The sequence below is a fragment of the Eumetopias jubatus genome, unplaced genomic scaffold (assembly GCF_037043125.1).
Source record: "Eumetopias jubatus isolate StellerSeaLion01/CBP00866 unplaced genomic scaffold, mEumJub1_p1.0 scaffold_10, whole genome shotgun sequence".
NCBI lineage: Eukaryota > Metazoa > Chordata > Mammalia > Carnivora > Otariidae > Eumetopias > Eumetopias jubatus.
Genome location: NW_028274816.1, coordinates 98,586,141 through 98,601,434, shown reverse-complemented (window position 1 = coordinate 98,601,434; position 15,294 = coordinate 98,586,141). Strand labels below are relative to the sequence as shown.

The following is a 15,294-nucleotide window of genomic DNA, read 5'->3' as shown; positions in this document are numbered from 1 at the left end:
AGTTTCTTAAAAAGTTAAATATACACTTAGCATATGATGAAGCCATCCTACCATTAAGTATTTTACCTCCCCCAAAATGAAAACATACGCTCACACAAAGACCTGCACGTGACTGCTTTTAGCAGCTTTATTCATAATAGCCAAAAAACTAAGAACAACTCAAATGTCCATTAACTGATGAATGCATAAACAAACTTGTGTATCCATACAACTGGAATACTACTCAGCAATAAAAAGGAATGAACTGCAGATAGATGCAACAAGCTGGATGAATCTCAAAAGGATTATGCTGAGTGACAGGAGCCAATCACAAAAGACTACATACTGTATGATTTCATTTATAAGACATGGTGGGAAAGGCAAAACCTCAGGGACAAAAATGAGGCTGGTGGCTGCCAGGGGCTGATGGTGGGAAAAGGGGACTGACTGCAAACAAAAATGTTCTGAATCTCAGATGTGGTGGTGGTTACGTAACTATATGTTTGCCAAAACTCATCAAACGGTATACTTAAAAAGAGTAAGTTTTATTTAATGAAAATTATACCTCAATAAATCTGACTTAAGAAAAGAATAAAACAAACATAAACAACTAAGTGAAAATAAACATAAGAAAAATCAACTTACAGTTTTTCCAATTCAAGGGTCATCATGAGGATGCTCTCAATTGTTGGAAGTGACACCTGTGTTGTTCCCATGTCTCTGAAGGAGAAAGTCCAAACATGAATGATACCCAACACAAAAATTCTATACTTAAAAAGAGACTTAACAACATGTGATTAGTTAAATTCCGTCAAGCCAGCTCAAGAGTTAACTTGCTATGGACAATAATTTCAGAGAACATTTATTGAAGAAATTTAAATTTATGTGCATCATCAAATTAATCCCCGTGGTGATGAACAGTACAATCTCTTTTTACCATTATCCTACTTCTCATTCTCAATTGCATCCACCTCTCTTGATTAATCTTTTTTTTAAAAATAATGTACATCTTATTCCACTTTGCTTTTTGAGACAAATGATATTTCTACATACATGATAAATGATATTTCTGCGTACATCTGCATGTTCCATATCTGTATGTGTTCTTCAATACTGCTTTCTTCCTCTGCAGGCTGTCTTGCCTATACACATTGTTTCTTTGCCAATAATTCTTATTTCAATAACCCAGTTAAATTTAAATTATGACTTTTTAACCAAAATGCAAAACACTTAATCTTTAAAAAACAGCAGAAATCATCTCATGAGCCATGAGATTGTTGTAATACTTACAAATATTTTAATGCCGGCAATTTAAAAAGATATGAATCTTCAACAGTTGTCAGAGGGTTACGACTGAGAATTCTGAAAAATGCAATGGAATTAAAATTATCTGCATTTTCAACAACTACCATGAAAGTTTATGTTCCTTTTTTTGGTATGGGACTTGAAGGTTAAAAGTAATCATTTCCTGCCTTTGCCTATAAATCTGTAAAGCAGTCTCCCTTTGGGAACTACCCAGGTCTCTGAACGATAAAGTGGGAAAGAGAAAAAACATTTTTTTTTTAAGTGGATGGCAAAGAACTTTTCAGGTTGAAAACCCCAGAAGAGACTACACTAGTAGGAAGCCCTGGCTCTGTAGGAAATACTATTTCTAGTGTCCTCCATGATTTAAGGTGCTTTTCTCTTATCTCTAGAAATTTAAAAAATTCCACAGTTTAAACCACCCAGTTAAAGACAAAAAGAGGACCAATTCCTCAGTTTTGGAGCCAAACAATAGGGGCTAAATGTAGGAGGAACTGGTGAAAGCTATACTCCCACCACATGTTCCGTGTACCCTTGTATCACAGCCTTTGTCATGGCATGTCATCACCTATTTCCTTGTCAATCTCCTGGACGGTCAGCTCCTTGAGGGCAGGGACCATACTTGATTGTCATTGTCCCTGTGCCTGACATAGTGCTTGTTATTTACTAGTTATTTAATGAATGTTTGTTGAATAAGTAAATAACATTTTGTCATTCTTTGACACAAGTTTTTATTCCAAAATGTTGAATAAATTTTCTTCTCAATGCTTTAAAAACAAAAAAGGTGAAAGAAATAGGATGAAAGAAAAGAAAATCTTCCTTGAGGTTGACTCTACTCAAGAATCATTGCTGTACTTTTGCCAAATATTAGAAAGATAATCATCACAACCAATGCTATTGGACTGTAAGGTATCTGTGATCCGCATTTCACATTTAATCCTCACAATAGCCTTATGTGATAGATACGATCATTACCCCATTTTATCAATGAGGAAACTGAGGTACAGAGAGGTTATGTAATTTGTCCTAGATTGTCAAGAGAGTCAGAAGCAGAGCTGGAATTTGAATTCAAGTTTTGACTTCAAAGCCTGTGTTTAACTCGTATGAAGCAAAGGGGATTTAAAAATAGTGTTACCTTCAACTTAACTTTGAGAGCACTAAATATAGATATACTTTGTTGAACTTCATCTCTCCATCTGGGAGAGCTTCTCTGAGAATTACATTTTCTATTTTTATTCCTTTTCTCTAATCGTCTCCCATGATTAAGTGTTTAATTAGCCAATGGTCATTGAGACTTTAGAGATTTAAAACCATGTTATAGGCAAATCAGTTAAAATGGGAAAGTGAGGACATCTGAAAATTCATCTCTCATAAAAGCAACAACAACAATGACAAAAACTGGCAAAAATGGTCAGAATTAACTTTTTTAGAAGTTTGAAAAATTTAACCAACGGGCTTGCAGCAACCCAGAGAGCATTTATTAAATAAAAACTAATTTCTATAAGAACAGTGAGATCTGTTGTTTTAACTTGTCCTAGACCTCTGCTCTCTATCCTGATGGTCACCTTGAAAAATAGCCCACATCCCGGGGGAGCAAAATGGAGCTGGATTTCCTTAAAGCCTCATTTTCAAAGAGCTGTCATTGTTTTAACTGTATAGTGGGTTCCCTGGAAAACCTCACTTGAAAAGCTTGTCTTTGACCTCACTGAGAGCTGCACAATGCTAAAAGCCTCTTCTTCTCAAGGGGCATTTTTAAAAAGCAATTACAGGTAAAGGTTTTATCCTGGTGGTCGTGTGAGGCAATGGATTAACAGGAGGGACAAAAAAATAGCCTAACCAAAAAGCTTAAAAGGAAAAAGCTGAGAAATAAGATGTCCACAGAGACTTTGAAATGCTTCAACATATTCCTGGGAAACCAGAAGACCACAAGACATATTCCTAGGAACGTAGGAAAAAACTTAGCACTAATAAATGGGGTCAGCAAGGTTGCACGATACAAGATCGATGTGTAAAAATCAGCTGTATTTCTATACGCTAGCAATGAGTAGTCCAAAATGAAATTAAGAAAACAATTCCATGTGTAACAATATTAAAAAGAATAAAATACTTAGGAAAAAAATTAACCAAAGAAGTACAAGACTACACTGAAAACTATAAAACATTGTTGAAAGAAATTAAAGAACATCAAAATAAATGGAAAGATATGCCACGTTCATGGATTAGAAGAAAATATTGTTAAAATGGCACTATGCCCCGAATTGAACGACGGTTTCAGCACACTCCCTATCAAAATCGCAGCTGACTTCTTTCCAGAAATTGGCAAGTTAATTCTAAAAATCATACATCAAATCAAAGGACCCAGAATAGCCAAAACAATCTTGATAAAGAAGAACAAAGTGGGAAGACTCATGTGTCCTGGTTTCAAAACCCAATTCAAAGCTATAGTAATCGTAGTGTGATACTGGCATAAGAATAGACACATAGGGGCGCCTGAGTGGCTCAGTCGTTAAGTGTCTGCCTTCGGCTCAGGTCATGATCCCAAGGTCCTGGGATCGAGCCCCGCATTGGGCTCCCTGCTTGGCGGGAGGCCTGCTTCTCCCTCTCCCACTCCCCAAGCTTGTGTTCCCTCTCTCACTGTGTCTCTCTGTCAAATAAATAAATAAAATCTTTAAAAGAAAAAAAGAACAGACATATAAATCGATGGAACAGAACCGACTGTCCAGGAATAAATACTCACATTTATGTTCTATTAATTTTCAACAAGGATGCCAAAACAATTCAGTGTGGGAAGACTGGTCTTTTCAAATGGTGCTGGGACAACTGTATATCCACATACAAAATAATGTAGTTGGATTCTTACACTTCATACCATATATAAAAATTAACTCGAAATGGACCAACTACCTAAATGGAAGAGCTCAAGGTATAAAACTAGGAATCTTTCTGACCTTGGATTAGGCAACAGCTTCTTAGACATGACACCAAAAGTACAAATAACCAAAGGAAAAATAAATAAATTGGACTTTATAAAAAACAGACTTTTATGCTTCAAAGGACATTATCACAAAAGTGAAAGACAACTCACAGAATGGGAGAAAACATTTACAAATCATATGTCGGATAAAAGTCTAGTATTCAGAATATCCAGAATATAGAGAACTCTAACAACTCAATAAAAAGAAAAATAATCAAATTTTTAAATTGGCGAAGGATTTGAAGAGATGGTTCTCCGAAGAAAATACACAAATGGCCAATAAGCACATGAAAAGACGCTCGATGTCTTAAGTCATTAGACAAGTACAAATCAAGGCTATAATGAGATATTACTTTACACTCACTAAGATGGCTATAACCAAACAAACAGACAATGATAAGTGGTAGCAAGATTATGGAGAAACTGGAACCTTCATACATTGGTGGAAACATAAAATGGTGTAGTCACTTGTGGAAAACAGTTTGGCAGTTCCTCAAAAGGGTTAAACACAGAGTTACCACATCACCCAGCAATTCCACTTCTAGGAATGTACCCAAGAGAATTAAAAACCTATGTCCACACAAAACCTTGTATATGAATACTCAGCAGCATTATTGATAATAGTCAAAAAGTGGAAACAATCCAAATATCTAATAACTGAGGAATGAACAAAATGTGATGTATGTATACAAGGGAATATTATTCAGCCTTAAAAAGGAATGAAGTACTGAGACATGCTACATGGATAAACCTCGAAGCTAACATGCTGGGTGAAAGAAGCTAGACACACATTTCTACGAAATGTCCAGAAGGGGCAAATCTACAGGGACAGAAGGTAAATTAGTTGTTGCCAGGGCCTGGGAGGAAGGGAGAATGGGGAGTCACAGGTGATGGGTATGGTATTTCTTTGTGGGGCTGATGGAAATACCTTGGCATTAGTGCTGACTATTGTCTGTCAAAGTATACCATTGGACTGTATACTTTATAATGTTGCCTATTATATTATGTGGATTCTATGTCCATTTACAAAAAAAGAACCATATTGTGATAAATAGAGCACCAGTTGTCAGAAGACCAAATGTGTTGGTAGGTGGAGAAAAGGGGAGTAAAGGCTCAGACTCTTCCACAACGGAGGTCGGAGGGTGCCAATGGTGAGGCTGGGAGCCATGCTTTTTCTGGGCGGGGGTGGGGGTTGGGAGGCAGCGGGGGGTGGGGGGTGGGGGGGTAGGGGGTGGGAAGAACCATGCATTTTTGTTCTTGCCTTGGAAACTCCCCTATTCTTCTTATTCTAGCCCATTCGTCTAGATTTTTTTCAGTACCATTAACATGTTGGATTTGTAACACTAGTTAATATTGAATAAGATAATGTTATAAAGAGGAAGAATGTGAGTGTCACACGTCTGGTTAAGCACAGTTCCTCAACTTTGAGGCTTTGGATGTCCTTTGCTTTGAAAAAAAAAATTGGCATTAAAATCTATAAGCTCATTGGTGGGCTCTGTGCAAGTGAGTTCCTCCACCTGTGCATGTTTCTCTGTTTTCCAAAATGACTATAATGCGTTATGTAGCCGAAACCATTTAGCAATTAGTTATCCTTCCCCCCCAAATTATCTCAGTTCTCTAACCCTCCACTCTTTCCTGGGTGCTCACCCATGGCCTTGTATCCATCAGCTCAGTGTTTCCTCTTAACCAGACAGCCCTTGTCCTACTGAGATTAACATCCTGCGTTTATCCCTAGTGAAACCAAAATATAGGGCCACTCTAAATTATCCTATTTCCTCCTCCTGTCTTTAGTGCTGTCTTTCCTTCATGAAAGCTGTGCCTGGGGGAAGGACAGAATGAGAAGTGACCCAACAGTTTACATATGGGGGACTCCACAGTAACTGTTTTTCTACAAACCACAAAACGAATGGTTTTAGAGGCACTGAGGACATCACACTAGAGACCATTTCCCTTTCAGTTCAATTCCCTCATTTTACAGATAAAAAGTGTGCTGACTCCTAGTCCATCAGCTTTTTGATATTCACGGACTTAATCTTTATAGGAGTAAAACATAACAACAGTTATGAGGCTTCAAAGGCTGTCTCATAATCAAAGTTGAAGGAATATTGCTCTAAATGATTTTTAAAAATATGCCTTATTTGAAGAGGAAAACTCAAGTATTTTTGCAAAAGCCTTTTGCTGTAGAACAATGGGACAGATTAAAGGTAGCTCACAAAATAAGGGAACATTTCTTTCCTGTTATTTTTTTTCCTCCAAATTCGTCTATACAGGTCCAGACAGATGGGCTATGTTTCCTTTCTATTAACTGAGGAGACAGAGAAGAACTGAGGACTGAAGCATGTCATCACTGTCCTGAATGTACTGAAATCCTAACAGCCTTAGCTGAAAACATGTCCAAAGCAGGCAGTGAAAATAAATTTAAAATAGGACCAACTCCAAACTATCTATGCTAGAATCCGAAGGCAGGCAGGGAAAACTGGCTCCTTGGAGGAAGGCAGTCCAAGAAATAAGCAGAGTGACCTAGAACCTGTTCTAGTATGTTTGAAGTACTTGGGGATGGAGTAACCCCTTTCCTTTATTCATCTACATAGGTCCATGAGCCACGAGAACATGACCCCCCCTGTGAAGCTCCTCAATACATCTAACTTCATGACGTAAGTCCTTTCTCGGGGCGGGGTGGGGGAGGGCGAAGTCTAAAGAATCTGAAATGGTGGGCCTATATTTTAATCAAAGTTCTGAGAATAGCTTTGAAGAAGAGTTCCTGGCAGTGAGGAACAGCAAAAGAAGCAGGGGCCCCTGGAATCAGGAAGACCTAGGTTTGAATTCTGGCTGTCACATCCTGGTGAAGTGACTGGAGTAACAAACATCTCTGAGTCTCACTTAGCACCATTTACCTCATAAGGCAATCTGAGGATTAAATGAAAGAGCATGTGCAAAGCACCTCACATAAGGCTGGGCACAGAGTAGGTGCCTAGTAATAATGATGCTACATTTGCACTGGGCAGTGAGCAGAAAATCTGGGGATGCCCAGAGGTGGCATGGCCAGGAGCTCCAGAAGCATGGGACTGCCATAGGGAAAAGGAGCTCTCTGCTCTAAAGGTCCTATTCCAGTTAGAAACCAACTCCAAGAGACAACGCACAAAACGCCAAAGAGTCATCATTCAGCTCCTACTCCAAGGGAATGAGGAGCTGCCTTACTTGCAAAGCTCCTAGGCGGCTCTGCCACTTATGAACAGTGTGAACCTAGTCAAGTGACCCAATGTCTCTGAGTTTCAATTTCCTCGTCCCCAAAGTGGGGATAACAATATCCACATTGCAAGAGCTGTTGGAAACATGAAAATAAGATATAGTGTGAGAGAGCATGTATTGAGCATTTCCCATGAGCCAGGCACTATCTGAGAGTGTTGGGCACACTATCTTGCTTGTACAATACGTAAAGGTCCCTAGCCTACTGCCTGGAACACAGTAAGTGCCTACTAGAGGTAGGTAATAAAGAAATGTTATGGGGCAGAGGAAGAACTACTCTGCTTCCAAGAGAAAGAAGATATGTTGTTAGGTACGTGGGAAGAATAAGATGCGGCTGGGAGAAGGAAAGTATAGTAGTTGCTGGGTAGGACTATGTCAAACCTTTTGAACTATTACAAATAGAAAATAATAAAACAGCCACCCGAAGTTCCCTCAAAGGACAGACCTGAGTTATTATTTTCATCCTGAACGTTTATGCCTTTCTGAATCGGAGAAGAAGCTGCCAGGATTTCCAGTACATAGCAAAAAGTGATGACGATACCCTGCAGTGTATAAACCTGTGTGTGCACACAGCCGTCTAAAGGAAACCGATACTGGATGACGGGGGAGCATTAGGGTGTCTCTGTGACTGCAGCTCGATTTGCCTTCACAGTGTGGCCACAACTACCTCAATGGTATTCTCAATAGTGGGGTAAATAATTCAGTAGGGGTAAGGCTTAGATTTTCCTCATTCTCTCTTAGTGCTTATGTTCTTGGCACAAGACTGATGCACCACAGACAAGCCGGCATGCGGATGTGATCTACGTGGATAAGGTAGAGGCCTCTACATTGTAGAGTCCTTCAGTTTCTAAAATCATGGAGCTTGTACTGTTAGAACCAATGAAGTGTGACTAAAAGAATTTTAAAAAATAAGCCATCAGACACTGAAAAACAAACTGAGGGTTCTAGAGGGGAGGGGGGTAGGGGGATGGGTTAGCCTGGTGATGGGTATTGAGGAGGGCACGTTCTGCATGGAGCACTGGGTGTTATGAACAAACAATGAATCATGGAACACTGCACCAAAAACTAATGATGTAATATATGGTGATTAACATAACAATAAAAAAATTAAAAAAAACTAATGATGTAATGTATGGTGATTAACATAACAATAAAAAATTAAAAAAATAAAAAAAACTAATGATGTAATGTATGGTGATTAACATAACAATAAAAAGAAAAAAAAGAAAAAAAATCTTAAAAAAAAAAAATAAGCCATCAGTCTGGACCTGTGTAGGTAAATGAAGGAGAAGCACTTTAAAGTCAGAAAAAAAAAAATATACTTAACATTTAGGATTATCAACCACTGCTGGTTTTCCATAATATATTTCATTCCTGATTTCATCTGAAAGAGGTATGATTATTACTACCATTCAAAAAGTGGTAGCTTATTGAAACAAAATGAAACAGAAACCCCCGAAAGTGGTACCTTATTAATAAGTTCTTGGAATGTCTTTGAGGTGGGTTTCAGATTTTTGTTTTGCCAGCACACCAGAGAACAGGCTCATTGGGTTTCTCCACCAAGAGGTATAACGTCTCAAACTCACCACCTTTACCAAGCACGCTATAACACCAAGAGTCTCTTACGAGAGTCTGAATTTCATTATAGTTAGGTGGGCAACATAGGAAAAAATCGGGTGGAATCAGGTGATAAAAATTCATGGATTCACTGAAAAACATTCACCGAATGCCATGCCCACTCAAAATAGACTTTACCACACTGCTAACTAGTTCACTCTGTGTTTATCAATAACTTAGAGGCTTCACTCAAGAAACTTCCTGAGTTATAATTACCTGAAACCCAGGGGTAAATAAAGGATCTTGGGGGGCCTGAACCTCATCTACTTTGGGAAATCCTCTCTATTAAAAGCATGCAAAATTATGAATACAAAAAATTGCTAGGACCCCCTCCCAAGACCTTGGAAGGGGCCTGTGTAAATGAGGAGCCCTGAAGCGTAAGTTTGAGATAAATCTACCTCAGCTGGGGCCTCTAAGTTTCACAGACTAAGTTAATGCCAGAGAAAATATCGCTTCAACTTATAGAAACCAACTCCAAGAGACATAGGTTATATGTCACATAGGTAATAACATGACCTAATTCAAGGGGTAGCATCTTCCCTTGGCAACTTGCCTTTGAAAAGAGATGCAATAAAGTCTATATCTCACTATGGCAAACATTTCCTGAAGCGGACTAGCTTTGTCTATTAGAAAAATGTGGCTCCAAACAAAGGAGCCTCGCCCCCAATACACACTTACTATATTGTGATTTCTTTCAGAAGGAACCGTGAATTCGTTTCAGTAGAGCAGCTCTATTCAAACCATGTGACATGTGTACGAATTTATTTTCAACGCCAGCTAGCTCTGGTTCTTTAATTACCTTTTTCTGTCATTTAAGATGCACGCAGAAACTCAACACAAACAAGTTGTTGCCTCATCCATTACGAATCTTTCCTATCCTGCAACCCGTTGCCTACTTTGTCACCCCCCCACCTTGTGACCCTGCTGTACAGATGCCCGCATGACTCCCGTGTGCTTTTCCCTCAACACCCATCTTCCTCCTCTGGTATGAAAGTTTCTTGGGGGCAGTCTTCTTTGCACCCCCAGTATTTAGTACAGCGTCGACACGTGGTGGGCATGGCACTCGGTGAATGTTTTTCAGTGAATCCATGAATTTTTATCACCTGATTCCACCCGATGTTTTCCTATGTTGCCCACCTAACTATAATGAAATTCAGACTCTCGTAAGAGACTCTTGGTGTTATAGCGTGCTTAGTAAAGGTGGTGAGTTTGAGACGTTATACCTCTTGGTGGAGAAACCCAATGAGCCTGTTCTCTGCTGTGCTGGCAAAACAAAAAACTGACCCTGAGGACTCCTTCCACGAGTGAGGCATCAGCAAATTGAGAGGAGAGAGGAGGCTGCTACAGATGGACGTCGGCGGCAACAGTTACTCAGCTCCAGACACACCCTCAACACCTTCATCCATTCTACAATAAACGGTGTGAAATTGTATTTCTGAACCACGAGACAGGTAAGATAGTCTTTTCCAAAGTCAGGTTTAGAGGAAGATCTTCACCTTGTGTCTAAACTGCCCCTCAGGCCATTGAACATACCCACTATGACTTGATATGTCATAGAGAAATCACGGAATTTTCCAGCTGAAAGGGAATAACAGGCTTCTTACTGAAGAACAGTCAGGAAAGAAAGCATATGAAATTAGGCTACAGCAATGTATGTTCTTTATGAACATTTTCCCACACTACAACTTAACATAAACGCATCGTTTTCCGTACCTCAAAGGTTCCTACTGCCCCCGGATAGTTTACTTCAGAGGTATATACTTTTTGCTCTGGGTGACTGGGGAGAGAAGTGCCTTGTGGTAAGTTTTCAGGAGTTCTTTCTGCTTTACCATTTAAAAGAAGCTGATGGATGAGGAAGGACCCACACTTTTGCTCCCTGGACAACTCCGTGCTAAACTTAGTTCTTCGAAGCTTTATTTTGCATGTCTTCAAGCAGTTAGGAACTTTGCACATGAGCAGGAATCAAAGTTAAATTCAGAAGTGGAATTTCAAGGACAATGCACCTATTGGAGAAGCATCATTGTCATGGAGTCCCAGGATAATGCTGATTTGGCTGTTATTTGCTTGGGGTCTTTTATTGCCCACACCAAAGCTGAGTACTAGAGAAAGCGGAGTGTGCCATTTATGAGACAGACAAGTCTCTTGGCCTCTTTGTACCTTAGTTTCCTCATTTGAAGAAATGAATAGATTTTAAGACATACTTTTCAGAGTTCATACTAGGCTTATTACACCCACTGAACCAATAACTGTATGGTGTTTTTACACATAGTTTTTTTTTTTACATGTATTCATTTTCTATTTCACTTACAACTTGTGTAAAAACTGCATTCCATGCCAGGCCTGAAATGTTCCAAAGCTCAGTTCTGTGAGTAAATTGCAACCAAGATTTCTAAAAAAAAAAAAAAAAGACACAAGCAAAAGAAGAACAAAAGATATTCTTTCAGAACATTTATCCTTTGGCAGTGATTCCAATTTACATATGATGAAACATAACCTCAATACTCTCTCCATACACTGAAGAAATCTCACTATGGAAGATAGTTTTTAAAAAAATTTTGCATGAAAGATTTATACTTTCATGTTTATACCTGTGGTGCATTAGATACAAATCAGTAAATGTTCAATAAATACTGTGTTAAGTAATCTTTATTTCTCTAGAAAAATGTTTCACAACAACGGTACTAGTGACATCTATGGTTGGATCGTCTTTGTTAGGAGGGGCGGTCCTGTGCACTGGGGGTTGTTTAGCAGCATCTCAGGCCTCTGCCCACTAGATGCCGTAGCTCATCTACAGTCTGACGACCATAAATGTTTCCAGACACTGCCAAATGTCACCCGGGTGCAAAATCACCCCGGTTGAGAACCACTGCTCTAGAATGATTCAGTCTGATCTGTATACAATTCTCACACTAATCTTTGCTACAGGCAAAAAAGATTTGCTACATTAATTTTAGTAGCTTTCTACTAATAAAATTTCAATCATATTTCAAAATGATTCTAACAAAGAGGCTTACAATTAAGTTCAACAAAAATTCCAAGTATAATGAAATTATATTTGTAACTTACATAAACTGCAAAAAAGGTAGCGGTTCAAATGCACGTCTTTCAATAGATTGTATTTTATTGCAGGATAAATCTCTAGGAAAAGTAAAAGGAAAATATTGCCTCAATTATCTATTAGATATCTAATTAGTAGGATGACAGTATTGAATAAGTAGCTTTTGCCTACACTCTGAATCTCAGGAATTGTTTCTTGAACCTTCCAGAGCCCCTAACTCTACTTACCCTCTCCTCACCTCTCTTAAGAGAGTCTCACCTTCAAGATCTTCATAAATAAAATCCACAACTATAGATCTTGATAGATCTTGGAAGTAACCTCTCCTGAGAGCAGAAGAATTGATTAGAGGATCTTTTGTGGTCTCATCAATTTCTAGATTATGAGGTCAAGGTTTTTATCTCCACATACAATTATAATTTCTTTTTTCAAAAGGTTTATTTATTTATTTATTTCAGAGAAAGAGAGCGAGCGAGCGAGCGAGAGAGCACAAGTAGGAGGGGCAGAGGGAGAGGGAGAGAGAATCCCAAGCAGACCCCGCACTGAGCACAGAGCCCAATGCGGGGCTCCATTTCAGGACCCTGAGATCATGACCTGAGCTGAAACCAAGAGTCAGATGCTCAACCAGTTGTGCCACCCAGGTGCCCCTTATTTTATATTTTTTTAAAAGATTTTATTTTTCTCAAGTAATCTCTATACCCAATGTGGGTTTCGAACCTACAACCCCGAGATCCAGAGTCACTTGCTCTACCAACTGAGCCAGCCAGGCACACCTTAACCATCATTTTAAACACCTATTTTTAATATTGGCATAAGAATTCCCACACTGAAATCCTTAATCTGTTCTCTTGGTAACTTAATATGTATTGATAATTGATAATACTGCTTACATAATTTACCTGCTTAGTTAAATATTTAATATTTAAATATTTATTTTAGCTTAAATTATAAAAAAATTCTGGGTTAATGGCATTCAAATTAATCTAAGTGTTCTATATTTTCTTGTCCTGTAGGTGATAATTTGAGGTTACCTTTAATTCCTCTCATTTTATTAAACCAACTTTTAGAAACCTTTTCTATAAAAGCCAGATAGTAAATATTTTGGGCTTTGCAGGCCACATGCCATTTCTGTTGCATATTCTTCTCTTTCTCTTCTTTTCTCTTTTATAGCCCTTTAAGAATGTAAAAATCATTCTTCACTCATAGGCTGTATAAAGACAGACCATGGGTGGGATTTGATCCATGAGCCATAAACTAAATATAAATGTAAGCAGATGGTATATGAACACTTAGGAAACAAGGTTCCTATGGGTGTCCATAATTGCTCAGACCTCATTACCCCTTTCGCTCTGTAGGGTCTTTTTCTGTCTATATCTGGTATATAAAATTAAAAAAACTGAAAATGCATAGAAGATATTTAATGCTAGAGATGGGCTGGGGCCCTACAGACTTACAGAACTGTAGAATTTTATTGTTAGAAGAAATTGTCGCAATTATCTAATTTGAACCCCATATTTGTTTTATAGATAACTAAAAAGTCATAATAAATGATTAATTAACTTACAAATACTGGAGTGATAGTAGGCCTTCAAATGAGTCCTTATGTAATTCGGTCAAATAATTTTCCCTGAGAATTCTGAAAAATGAAAAGGTTATTTTTGCATCAAAATGCAAAATAACTACAACTATTTACTACCTAGGACTAATTTCCATATGGGAGAGGAAACCTGGGTAATGGTGCCCCCTAAATACACTAATTCTTATTTAATTTAGGAGTACTGATCTCTGCTGTGTTTCCATTCAAATCCTTCTTTTCATGTACTCCTTGTGTCCATCTCTCTCCATCTCTCCCCCACCCCCCCTCACACACACACACACACACACACACATACTCCTATCCACTCTTTGCACCAAAATGCATATTTAAAGCCTACTCTCTGGATCACAAAGTCTCTGCTAGAACCCAGCTCTCGGTGCCAACAACCCTGGCAGAACTGCCATTTCCTCCTCTCTCTTCCCAAATTCTATTCGGAAGCCCCATATACAACTATAGCAGTGTGGCAGAGAAAGCCATTGGTTTTTTTTCTCCCCGACTAAAAAATATTCTTGAGAACTAAAAAAATGTTCATTAATAAATGTTCAGTTTAGTAATTATCAAGCAAATACTCATGTAACACTATTCATGTCAAAAAGCCCTGCCTGCATCCTAGAAGCCCCCAGTGTGCCCCTTCCAATCACAACCCTCTCTCTGATACCCCAGAAGTAACCACTATCCTGACTTTAATAATAATTTCCTTGCTTTTTGGGTTTTTTTATTTTTTTCAAGATTTATTAATTTGAAAGAGAGAGGGAGGGGGAGAGGGAGAGGGAGAGAGAGAGAATCTCTAGCAGACTCCCCACAGAGTGTAGAGCCCCATCCCACGACCCTGAGATCATGACCTGAGCCCAAGTCAAGAGCTGGGTGCTTAACCAACTGAGCCACCCAGGCCCCCCCAATTTCCTCGCTTTTTAAATGTAGTTTTACCTAACATATGGCAGCTGTAAACAACATAATTTAGTTTTGCCTCTTCTTGAACTCTATATAAATGGAATCATATTTTATGTATTATTTTCTATGATGCTTCTTTCATTCAACGTTATCTTATAAATTCATTATATTGTTGCGTGTAGCTGAGGTTGATTCATTTCAATGCCTAGTATTGCATGTCTTGCTACATGTGGCTACCGAATACTTGGGAGTAGCTAGTGTGACGGAGGAGCTGAATTTTTAATTTAGTTAATTTCAATTATTTTAAAATTTAAATTAAAAAACTGATACTCAACAGTTATTAGAAAATGTTTAAATATGTTTGCAAGGATGTGAGGTTAGCTTTTCAACTGTAAATTTTATGAAATCTAAATACAGTCAAGTATCTCTGATAAAAAAATTAGTAACCAAATTGAGATTTCAAAGAGGCAGTATGGGAAAAAGAACCTAAACTCTCTCATTAACAATTTTTATACTGAGTACATGTAGAAATGATAATATTTTGGATATTTTGAAGACAGTTTAAATGTAGACTATCTTATTAATAATGTATCTAATGATTACACGTTGAAATGATAATATTTTGGAGATAAG

The 15,294-nt window shown here is 38.3% G+C and overlaps 1 protein-coding gene and 1 non-coding gene across 2 annotated transcripts in view; both read right to left on the bottom strand.

Moving 5' to 3' along the window:
- Nucleotides 1-15,294, bottom strand: part of LOC114203961 (uncharacterized) — a 50,530-nt gene that overhangs the window by 19,176 nt on the left and 16,060 nt on the right. Inside the window, exons 4-8 of the mRNA XM_088027060.1 lie at nt 13,738-13,809; nt 12,185-12,256; nt 11,427-11,507; nt 1,270-1,341; nt 625-699 (exon numbers count right to left, since the gene is read on the bottom strand). Of these exons, the coding sequence (XP_087883186.1) occupies nt 625-699; nt 1,270-1,341; nt 11,427-11,507; nt 12,185-12,256; nt 13,738-13,809 (372 nt within the window). The remainder of the gene's footprint in view (nt 1-624; nt 700-1,269; nt 1,342-11,426; nt 11,508-12,184; nt 12,257-13,737; nt 13,810-15,294) is intronic.
- Nucleotides 12,870-12,942, bottom strand: TRNAQ-CUG (transfer RNA glutamine (anticodon CUG)). The gene has a single exon. It is a non-coding gene; the product is annotated as a tRNA-Gln (tRNA).